Source organism: Diceros bicornis, chromosome 14, assembly GCF_020826845.1.
Source record: "Diceros bicornis minor isolate mBicDic1 chromosome 14, mDicBic1.mat.cur, whole genome shotgun sequence".
Lineage (NCBI taxonomy): Eukaryota > Metazoa > Chordata > Mammalia > Perissodactyla > Rhinocerotidae > Diceros > Diceros bicornis.
In genome coordinates, this window is record NC_080753.1 from 56603496 (window position 1) to 56616230 (window position 12735).

The 12735-nt window shown below is 36.6% G+C and overlaps 1 protein-coding gene across 1 annotated transcript in view; it reads left to right on the forward strand.

Moving 5' to 3' along the window:
* The window catches only part of LOC131413386 (uncharacterized), a 241448-nt gene that overhangs the window by 26387 nt on the left and 202326 nt on the right, over positions 1-12735 (forward strand). The window contains 1 exon segment of the mRNA XM_058553914.1: positions 4249-4448. Coding sequence (XP_058409897.1) covers positions 4249-4448 — 200 coding nt within the window.

Genomic DNA, 12735 nt, shown 5'->3' on the forward strand with positions numbered 1-12735 from the left:
CATTGGTCCATCAGGATTATTAAGTCCTTATACTGGGACTTTTGTTACATCTGCAGAGAATTAGCCATCTAGGCGTCTTCTATTGCTTGATGTTAACTTCCAAATAAAATTCTTTTCTGAACCATATATCTGCTTTATAAGTTTTGTAGCTGTTCCCACTAGGAGTTATAAGGAGTCAGGCAATGCTGGAATAAAAATTCATGCTTCCCTCGTGCACAATCTGCAAAATGTCTTCCAGGAATTGCCCCTCTCCTTTTTCCACAAATGTGGGGATGTAGGAGGTCCGTGCTGGCTCCTGGCGAGAAAAGAACATTTGCAGGTCAGCTGATACTTGAAAAAGTCATCGTCTGTATATGTATTCTAATTCTAAGACTGAGGCGGTCACCCAACTTGGCATCGTCTATGTTTGGTTCTATTCAGTGGCGGGAGATCCACCTAGATGACCCTTTAAACCCTCTTCCAGAACCATGTTTTTCCAATTATGTTTTTTTGTGTGTGTAATGACATGGCCTTGTTGCTTTAAATTCACAAAAGAACTAAGTAGCCCTTGTATTTGCTATTATATTACAATAGCATATATAAAAGAATCTAAGACCACCTAAGGCCACTCAAATTTGTTGTTTCTTACATAAAGTAGTAAAAAAATATGATATATAGAGTGTAGCTAATGGAAAACGTTCATTTTGATCAAATGCTTATATATTCTATTATATGATTTGACAAACCAGAATGGCTTGTTCTGAAATGATTCTTATGTAATAGATGTCATAATCCATTGAATATGAGATCCTTTTGATTGGAGAAGTATCCTATTACGAATACCCTGCAATACACATGTAAAAATCGTTGTTCCAATTATCATTGATTTACAAAAGGTTTTTTTCTTTCAGAGCAAGGCAGCATATTGAATAGAATTTGTGTCCATGACCTATAAAATAACTAAATAGCCATGATGATTAATAATTTCTTTTTGTAATTACATTTGCATATCTGTGAATTAACTGATGAGAAAGTTATCATAAATATGTTCTTTTAGCACCCTTACAAGTTGATAATAGAATGCTCTGTGATAGATTAATGAGGCTGTTTGAAGAGAGTGGACGAGGAGAACCCTGAGGTAAGAGGCCAATTATTTTCAATCTTTTGTATTAACATTAGTTATAAATTCATTGAGATGGTTTCTTGCAAATGCTAATCTGTCTTTTCTAAATATAACCATTCGTTGATGACCTAGGTGTGTTTTTGATGGTTGGAAATATTTAAATATAGCTAAAGGTGGGGGAAAAAGTAATTATGGCCCAATTTACTGTAACTGCATAAAATTTATAACCCTAACTAGCAAAAATGATTTAACTGACTTATTATTGTGGATCCTGCAATGGCATGTGACATATTTGGATTCACTGATTTGTAAGACAAATGTCACTCTTTTTTTTTTTTGAGGAAGATTGGCCCTGAGCTAACATCTGTTGCCAATCTTCCTCCTTTTTTCTGTTTTTTTTTTCTGTTTTTCTCTCCAAAGCCCCAGTAGTTAGTTGTACATGCTTCTAGTTGCTCTTTGTGAGACGCCGCCTCGGCATGGCTCGATGAGCAGTGTGTATGCCCACGATCGGAACCAGTGAGCCCCAGGCTGCCAAAGTGGAACACTCGAACTTAACCACTCACTACGCCACTGGGCCAGCTCCCAAATGTCACTCTTTTTAAAGAGTATGACTTAGCTTTTAAGCAAATGCTTTGGGATGATAGAAGACAAGTAGTATATTGTTTTCAGTCTTACTGTGGGAATTCACGCTTGTGAATGTTAGGATCTTTAAGTAAGAAATTCTTATATGTATTTAATCTAGGAATTTAAAGATAATTCTTTACAAACTAAATTCTAAATTCTTAGTTTAACACATATAAATTCATGCCAGAACCACACTGGGCTTTTTACCAAAGCACTAGTGTAAGTTGCTGTATACACATATATTCAAATTCATGGGGAATAATTCTATTAAGCTTTTTTCTCAGTGTGTGCTTGGTTCTTCTCAATCATTTTGTCTTCCTTATTACGACAATTCCTTAAAGTACTTATAAGGAGTAGGGCTGATTATGGTTGTCTTTTAATAATTACAGCTGTTATTTCTATTGAATTTATGCTTAGTTTCACTATTTACTAGCTGTATGACGTTGGGCCAATTTTTTAACCTTTCTTTGCCATTTCTGCCAAATGGATATATTATACCTGCCACATGGAGTAGTTATGCAGATAAGCACATACCTAGAATAACAAAAATGATGATGGTAATGATGATGATAATGATGATGATGATGAAAATATTAATAGTAGCTAAACATTTATTGAGTGCTTACTAGGTACCTGGTATGGTTCTAAGCACTGTTCTAAATAAGATAAATATTAACTTATTTAAACTTTGTAACATGCTTAAAGATTAGACCCCATTTTGGTCACCTTTCACAGAACAGCACTCCCTAAAAATTTTATTCCTACCTAGATACACCTCCCTTTACTTTTTTGCTATCAGTTTGTGTAGCCAAACTTTTGTTTCTTTTTGTCTTTATAAAGAAAGCAAACTCATTTTTCATGCCAGTTTGATCCTTCATTTTGAGGATCCTAAATTCAAATGAGATATTTGTCAAGATTCTCCAGAGAAGCAGAATCCAATAGAACCAATAGAGAGAGAGATTTTAAGAAATTGGCTCATGCAATTGTAGGGGCTGACAAGTCTGAGATCCTTAGGGCAGACTGGCGGTAGAATCAGGGAAGAGTTGATATGAAATCCAGGCAGGAGTTGATGTTGTAGTCTTGAGACCGAAAGCCACAGGCCAGGTCAGCAGGCTGAGAACTCAGGCTAGATTTCGTGTGTTGCAGTCTTGAGACCAAATTCCTCTTTTCCGGGAACCTCAGTCTTTACTCTTAAGGTCTTCAACTGATTGGAAGAGGCCCACCCACATTAGGAAGGGTCATCTGTTTTACTCAAAGTCTACTGATTTAAATGGTTAATCACATCTAAAAATTGCCTTCATGGCAACATCCAGACTGGTGTTTGAACAAAAACTGGGCACCATAGCCCAGCCAAGCTGACATATAAAATTAAGCATCACAAACAGTTATATTTAAATCAGTCAGGCCTCTATATTTTTAGTCTAATATCTGAGTCAGCAAATAGATATTGAATACCTTTTTTTCTGCTAGACATTGAGTAACGCACTTTTAGACCTGTTATGTCCTTTCCATTCTTACAACTGTTTGCAGCTTGGATCCCTGGAAACCACTAAACTACACATTTACAGGTAGCACTTAATTGGTCTTCTAAAATCATTGATGGGCTTACAAATGTCTTATGGAATTTACAGAATAGTCAGGTACTTGACCAACTATTTTATACACGAGGATATAACTGAGACCTAGAAAGAGAACCAAGAAGGAAGGCCAGCAGCCTCTAGATGCTGCAGCCCAGGGCTCTCGCCACTGCCCCACCTCATTTCCCTCCTGAGAAAGAAACTCTCTTCCATTGGCTGACAGTGTCAAGGTTCTTGTTAAAATTCTAACATTGGAGGCATGGAAAATTCCATATTTTACCTTCCAGCATTTTTTTTGAGAAGAGAGAGGATTACTTTCTATTTACAGCATGCATCTAGTAGATAAATAGATGCATTTTGTAGATGATACTGTTTTCGGATGATAGAGAGAGAAGTAAAGTACACATACCATTTATATAAATGCTGGCATTTCTATGCAAATAAACAAGGCAGCCCAAATAATGTCGCTCTGTGTGTGCAAAGTTCAGGAACTATTCTTAGGGATCCAATTTGGGAAATGAACCCAAGACCTCTGGCTTCTCCTAAACCTATTCATCTCCCAAACTTGTTTCAGTAAAATGGCAAGAAAGTGGTAAGATGTTGAAGTGACCAACATGTAATATTAATGCATAGAATAGCCCAGTATCTGCATTTTAGGATGTATTTGGTGAGTGGGCAAAAGGCTTTAATGCATAGCTGTACTTGACTCACTCTGTGAACATGACAGGATGAACAAAGGTTGATGTCATGGTTGGTTTTTAATAAAACTTATTCTGGGCTTTAGTGATTTCCCAGCACGTTAAACAGAAAATAATTTGCTAAATTGTAGATTATGAAAACTTTATCCAATATAAGAAAAAAGTGGTTAGATGACTGTGTGTTTAGCCAACGTTGAAGTGACAAAGAGCAAGTGGAATTCCATGTTGATCTTCTTGGGGTAAATAGATGAGAGCATCCAGGAGAAGACTTGGGGTTCTGAAGAGCCGAGGAGTTCCAGTAAGAGTCCTGAACTCCACCAACAGGACGGTGAAGCCACCTCTGCTTACAGTGAGGAGTTTGAAAGATATGCTCAGAAAGACGTAATTCTGCTTAGAAGTTCTTCATTAGAACAGGTCAGCATTAAACTACATATCAAGAAATACAAGGTAATCTTTCTTTTTAACAAGTTGAAATGTCAATCCTACACATTGTCTAATGATTTTACTGACTGACATACCTCTTTCTAGAACACAGGATTCATGACTTCCATGAGTCTTTTCCCTTATTTTTCATACACGTTTTACCATGCAGAACTTATGCTATTTATCAATATCAATCCTGGCCCTTGCACAATTTAGTTTCACTTCATCTGGTTTTAATTTATGTTAGAGTGCTAATCTCTAGCATATTATAAAGTATCTGTAATAAAACCTGAAACCAGCATAAACTTACTCGGATAAAGTTAAGAAACTACTTGGACCTGTTTGCATAAGCACTGTATAAATATGTGAATAATCTAGTGTTTGTGAAGTCGCCATTTAAGGAACTTAACTTGTACATTGTAACTGTTGTGACTCACGCCACACGACGGAGTCTTTAGCCCATGGATTGTGTTGACTTCAGAGACACTTTTTCTGTTTTCTTCGTCAGTAGTTTCTATTTATCTGTAATGTAGCATTATGTGCTCAGATCCACCAAAGAGAGGAATAGTATTTCTTCCATGTAGTCGCTTTATCTATCTCAAATAAACATACAAGAATCTCACATGTCTAGGTCCAGGTGTGTATATGTGTCTGTGTGTCTGTGTTGTGTTTTGTGAAAGGTAAGCTGATTCAGGCTAAAGACGAAAAAAAATATCACCAGGTGAAAAAGATTGTTCTCAATGATGTCTTTCATTAAAACAGGTCACAAGTGGAAACATTATTTCCTGCTTTAGAAGTGAGAGGAATAGCTCAGTTTGGGGGGGAGGTAATTCTCTAACTTAGAGTGTGGAAATTCCATAACAGAATTTATTTTCTTCATTTGGGCCACTTAGATCTGAATATCCTGGGCACATTAAGGTTACATCTATTTTGAGCTTTCTCAAGTAAATGACCCTAATTAACAAGTACAGCCTTTCCTAACAGGCACCTGGATGGCTCCTGTAGTTGGGTGAATTGTGTCCTCCAAAAAGATACATCTGAGTCCTAGCCCCTGGTAACTGTGACTGTGACCTTATTTGGAAACAGTCTTTGCAGATGTAAGTAAGCCAAGGATCTTCAATGAAATCATCCTGAATTTAGTGTGGACCCTAAATCCAACGACTAGTGTCATTATAAGAGAGAGATTTGAGACACAGACACGCACAGTGGGGAAGGCCAAGTGAAGACGAAGGTGAAGACTGGAGTGATGCCTCGACAGGCAAGGGAACGCAAGCATTGCCACAGGCACCAGAAGCTAGACGAAGGCACGGGACGGATTCTCTGCTAGGACCCCATGGAGGAATCAACCCTGACAACACCTAGATCAGACCTCCGTCCACCAGAACTGTGAGACAATAAATTTCTGCTATTTTAAGCCACCAAGTTTGTGGAAATTTGTTAATGCAACAATAGGCAACTATTATAGCTCCAAAGGTGAGATCCTGTGAGCTGGATCTCACATGATCTCAGCCACTCACCAGCCTTCGTCCCCCTCACGTTATGCCTCTTCATTGATATTTTAACAATGCCTTGCATCTTTATCAACACAGGGCTCTCAAAGGACATTGAGGTGAAAGAGGATGCATGGCTCTGTCCTTGCATATAAACTTTCTTTAAACAATGATTTTTCAGATGTATATTCTGATACATTAACAGTTCAATATTCTCTATTTTTTTGCACCATGTGGTGCCATTGTATGTATTTCAGTTATCTCCGTGCTTTCCAGAATGAGTACATGGATTACTTTATGATATGTGGCTGATATTTTTTATATCCTTATCCTGTAAAATGTAAGCTGAGGAGGAGAATGTTCACCTGCTGTGTGGTGGTGAGGCTAACATGCAAAGGGCCAGCCCAGTGTCTAGGAGCCCAATAAGAGTAGAACTCAAGGCTGCGTTTTTATCATGTGTCAGTATCAGGAAAGGGTAAAAACATTCATGAGAATTTAAGTGTTTCACCTATGGGACCATTATTTTCTTCTAACCATGAAATTTGTGATTTTCTCTATTTCCTCTCCTAACCTATATGTCTTAAGTTATGTGAAATGTGACCTAAACTGACTGAACAAATAACTACGTGAGAAATCATGTGCTGATGGAAGAACATGTGGATAGATTCATATGGTGGAAGGAGGCTGAGCTTTGGAGTCAGAACTCTGTTCGAGCCCTGGCTTTGGCACTTGTGGATGTGGGATCATAGGCAAGTCACTTGACTTTCCTGACCTCGGTTTCCTCATCTGTAAATCGGGTGAGTGATATCTATTTCAGTGCATTGTTAGGAGGATGAGATGAGCCATCCGTAGAGTCCAGCACACAGTAGGTGCTCATTAAATGGAGGCAGCACTAAAAAGAGAAAAGATGCTAAGGCCCCTTCCCAGGTCAGTGCTCATCATGTTCTTACCTTCACTGTGTCAATAAGTTCCCTGAACACTCAAGGCAGCATTATGTATGTGGTATTAAAGGTCATAGCTTCCATCCTTGGTTCTGATATTTATATAAACTTGAACCTCTGTGTAAAATAGGGCTAAGTAACTTGAACCTCTTACGGTTGTGGTGAGGATTAATGAGATGTGTCCAAGTGCTTGGCAGTTAATGTTTTCCTCTTCTTATGACTCATTTTATGTATTTGTTGAGACTCTTACCTATTCTTATTTTTTATTGCTATTGTAATGGTGAACTGATACTTATAAAAGTCAAGGTGTTTAAATGGAGATGTTTAGCCGGGGGGGGGGGGGGTGTCCTGGGATCCCAGCAGGGATAAGTGTTGTTGAGTGAGTCCCTTCTCTCAAGCCATTTATCTGTAACTATTAATTTATACGGAGACTGGGGTGATTGCTTCTTGTCCCAATATGGGCTGTGTTGTGGTGGTGGATGTTGGGGTGACAAAAGAATATAGATTGCAAAAGGAGATTAAAGGGGTCCTTTACTAAGAAGTTGCCATGGGGATTGGGCTGGGAATTGTCTGGTACAGAGATTACTGTGTGAAAACTCATCAGACCCAGAGATCCTGATAGCTGATGTGCATCTTAGAAAAAAAAGAAACAAGAAAAAATCTCCTATGTTCATAGTGAAAGAACTCTCTCAGTAAACTTTGTGTCACCTTGGGGCCCCAAGCACACCTACTGTGGGACCCTTTATTTTCTGTCTAGACAGAATAGAACATAGAGGAATGAAGAATTTGCCTTCTCACTTTGCTAAAGCATTGTGTTGGCTTGTGTGTGTGTGTAGGTGGTGGGGGTATGTTACAGAGCCCAACTGGACCGGCGCCACTTACTTCCCACAGACTCAATGTGAAACTGATGAGGAAATCACTCATGGAGTCCACCTATAGTTAGCAGGATGTGATAGTGATGTCAACAATGACACAATCACACCTGAAACAGTAGGGAGCATCAGCCTAGGTAAGTCACCCTAGGTAAGCTCGCCTAGGTAAGCTTAGGTGAGTTACCCACTAAGGACTTCCAGAAATACTTGGAGGAGAACTTTACAATTGGCAAAGGTCACCTGACAAAGGTAGGAGCCCATGAAATCTGGTCATTAATGTGACCACTTATTAGTCTACACGAATCAGTCCACGTCCAGTAGGCTGGTTCTGTAACCGTCTCAGAAGGATGCTACAGCCAACATTTCCAGTCTAAGGCAATTGAGGCAGCAGGGGACCTGGGGGCATGATGAGATTATGAGGGACAAAACCAAAAGAATGGTGGATTGCAGGGGACATACACTCCTAGAGTTAATTGAGAGGATCATACTTCAAGGGTGATGCAAATGATGAAATATTATGTTTATTGTTATCATAGGGTAACTTAGTTACCTAGGTATATAAAGTTACTTTAGAAATATTTGTGCTTTTTGTATCCCATTGATATTGGAAAGCTTGTAGGAAAGACATTATGAAATGACTTAGGTCTGAGAATTATCCTGTGAGCAATAAAACTAATTATTTAAGTGCATAGTTTTAACAAATTTAATCACAGAAGAAATCCAGGAAAATAATAATACATTGTTTTTCAATAAGTATTAAATTAAAAATAAAATTATTTTATTTTATTTTTTAGCTATCAGAAGGAAGTGTTTTCCTGGACATTTTCTAATATTTACTGTATCCGATGTACCTGTTCCTAATCAGTTGCAGATAACTAGGTTTTCCTCTGAATTTTAATTATAAACAGTCCATACATTTAACTTATTCAATTAGGAAACCATGCTTTGAGGAGTTCTTTTTAAAAAATGATTCATGTGTAATATACTATAATAAGTCAGGGAAAATGACTTTAAGTTTTTGTCTTGATTTAAAAAATAAAATATAGCCTCTAGGGTAATGGTGGAATAAACATGCTAGCCTGAACACAGAGTCTTCCAGGGAAACATTCTGAAAAGCTTACCAGTGTGTACTGACAGCTAACTCTACTTTTCTAAATTCTCTGTCACTGCCTGGCATTTGGTAATGGGCGTGAATCAAATCTAGCATTCTGTGTGAAAGTCAAGTCTGAAACCTGGTTCTTGAATATGAGAGAAAGTGTAAAATCCATAATAAAATCTCTATAAATAAAAGGAAGATTTCATAATATACTTTAACAAATTAACCAGTATATTTTCTGTAAGCCATAAACATATATTCTACTCTGTGGTTAATATAGGAAACTTTTTAGAGGGAAAATGGATTTTTAAAAACCACTGGAGACATTTACATGAGCTAAACTTCATTTTTAAACTTAGCCAATATAGGAGCTCATCTATCACTCCTTAAATAATACATTAAATGTAAATAAAAATTAAGATATAATGAATAAATCTGTAAAGAGAAAGAGAGCAAGAACACAAACATTATTTCATAGTGAAAAAAAGCAGTAGTGATTTTTCACATGATTTTCCTCATTCAAGGGAAAGAGTGGTGACATTGTCATTTTTATGGTTCACAAGCCTCTATCCCATCCAATCCCTTTTCTGAGGTAGGCAGGAAAAATGTCATATTATTGTAAATGTAAAGGTGGCTCTACCAAGTAGAAATACAATTTTAGAAATTAAAAAACTTATGGAATCCTTTTCAGTCTTACCACTTGGTTAAGTCTATACAAGAAAAGTTTACTATCTAATTTATGGCACTCAAATTTTTCCTTATTTAGCCTCCATTTTATTTATTTATCTTTTAATTCCTCATGAGTTACTTGGCATACCTTTTGAACATCCCAGCATGTTCAGGAAACCAAAGGGTTCAGATGGAAGCATTCTTGCCAAAGCTGACTAGCATTGAAGGAGAAGCATCCTACCATCTAGGATGAATAAACACATTTTAGTGATGTTTCTGTGCTCTGAAAAGCTTTATCTAGTGCAGTCACAATTAACTTTTTCTCTACTTACTGCCAGTTCACATTTTATAAGCACCTCTAAGTGAAAACTTTTAGTCTTATTTGCAAAATAAAAATGATGTTATTTTTACTTTTTTCATTGAGATTTATTTTATATACTATCTTTTCTTTTTGCTGTGATTGGTAATATTTTCAGTTAATATTAGAACGTGGTCTCCATCTTTCCTTTCCTCCTTTCCAATAGTCGGAGCTATTGAAGCTGATAATTAGGCAACTGGGGTCACTGAAGAAGTTTATATCATTAAAAAACGTGTGAGCCCACAGCATAACAGCAACCTATCAATAAGTAAAGCAATTAATTCTACAGTCAAGCAAAATAAGATGGTCCAAGCATGTATCTCTGGTGGCTAGGCATGGTCAAAGGATAACATATTATATTGCTGGAGATGGGATGGGTTGATCGTTCTTCAAAAATCTCCATGAACATAATTTCTTAGAAGTGAAGATTCAGTATCAGTAGACTGTCAGAGAGTTTGAGGTTCTATTATTGGATACAAATCTGAAGTGTACAAATTATTTCTGACAAGAGGCAGATATATTTCCTTTGATACTCAGGTAAGCCATGGCGTGTGGTTCATGTGCTCTTTGGAAGTCCCGGAGCCTATAGGACATGTGCCAGAACAGGGAGCCACCCCACTTCTGCATGGAATTGGGCTCAGGAAGGAGAATGTGTATTGTCATGACTTGGAGTATAGGTTTATATGTCCTTATGGAACCATATGTAGGGAAAGACAAAGTAGGAGAACTGAATAATCTTCAGTAGATTGTCACATTCTATTAAGCTTTTAAATCCTATTCTAAACTGCTATATTTAAAATTATAGTAAAGTGGTTCCTGACTTATCTAGCCTGTTCCCCTTTATCTTTTGTTTATACATAGTTAACCGCCAACAACAACAAAGTTTCCTCCAAGTTCAAGGTAAGCTGAACTGGCTGTCAATTAGCATTTTGACCAGAGATCTTCTTACTTTTAGTAAAACAAATCAACATTTCTGAAACAAAGATAATGATGAAAGAGTTTCTTGTTTGTTTGTTTTAGAGCAAAGCATTCTACTTTTTATATAACTTTTTTCAATTTCACCTTATCGGGAATGCCACACTGAACGTGATTTTATTACATATAGTTTTAAAACAAAACAGCAGCATCAGTTTGACAAATGATTTAATAATTCCACCCTCTTCTTTGCACAACTATTCCCATTTGCTTATAAAGATCCTTGTATAACCAAATTTCCTTCAGAAACTCAGCCCTTAATTATACATCAGCAAATGAAAACTTGTGCTGAATAAGACACAAATGAGAATACAACATTGTTTTCAAGAGAAAGGAGCTCCCATATTTGATATTAAACATTTATAATAGTGCTTCAATAAATAAGTCAAGATACTTACGCTTTATTCCATGAGCTCCTTTACAGAAAGAGTCATATCTTTTTATCTTCAACACCAAGCACTGGTCCTGTAGAAAATATAAAGTTTACCCTCATTGAATGCTTTTTGAATGAATGAATGAATGAATAAGTGAATGCTGCAGATAACTGGTAGGGCAAAATTTTCATGGATATCATTGGCATATAACTGTTCTCTGATAGTTATTTTCTCTAACGCAGTTTTAATGTCATTATGTGGAGTGTTATGATTTGGTACTTTCATACATATAATCTAAATTACTTTTTAAAATATTTAAGTCATAGAATAGAGAAAAATCCTCTTTCTGTTTTTTCCAGATTTATTGACAAATTTAATTGACAAAAAAAATTGTAATATATTTAAAGTGTACAATGTGATGATTTGGTATGTGTATTTTGTGTGTGTGTGAGAATGCTTAAGATCTACTGTCTTAGCAATTTTCAAGTATACGATATAGTGTTATTAACTATAGTCACCATGCTGTACGTTAGATCTTCAGAACTTATTCAACTTATAACTGAAAGTTTGTATCTTTGACTAACATCTTTTTCCCCCACCGCCCCACCTTTGGCAACCACCATTCTACTCTCTGTTTCTATGAGTTTGACTTTTTTTTAGATTTCACATATAAGTGATACCATACAGTATTTGTCCTTTTCTGTCTGGCTTATTTGACTTATCATAAAACTCTGAACAGATTAGGCATAGAAGGAATGTACCTCAACATAATGAAGCCCATCTGGGACAAGCCAACAGCTAACATAATACTTAATGGTGAAAAGCTGCAAATTTTCCTCTAAGATCAAGAACAAGACAAGGGTTCCCACTCTCGCCACTTCTATTCAACATAGTACATGAAGTCCTCACCAGAGCTCTTAAGTAAGAAAAAGAAATAAAAGTCATCCAAATCAGAAAAAGGCTCTTTAATAATATAATAGCTGACATTCATTGCATACATACTGATACTGTTCTGAGCACTTTGCATAATTTAATCTCACAAGTGCTTTAAGAAGATAGTGTTATCATCCCCATGTTACAGAAGAGCACCCTGAGGCAGAGAGAAGCTAAGTAACTTGGAGAAGGCTTTAGAACTAAACGTTGCTGAGCCAGGGTTCAAGCTTAGCTATCACACTATACTGCTAGTGGCAGTTCACAGTATTCAAAGAAGATGGCTTTTAATATAAAATTTCCTATCATTCATCTGGCACTTTATATTTTGGAGGGAGTGACATTCCAGGCCAATTAAGTGCTTTTGACATCCCTTAAATTATCCTATAGAGAATATGGACCAATTTATTTTATGAGTTGAGTGATAACATTATTTCGTCTCGTATTTGGTAAAACCAAGAAAAACAATGTTGAGACATGTTTATAATAGCTTAAAGACTCAGAGGCATTCCTTGTAGTTAAGCTGGGAAAACAATGTCCAAGAAAGAATGAATTACAAAATAATCATTCTTTTATTTTTGAAAATACAGAGCATTTAAAAAATTT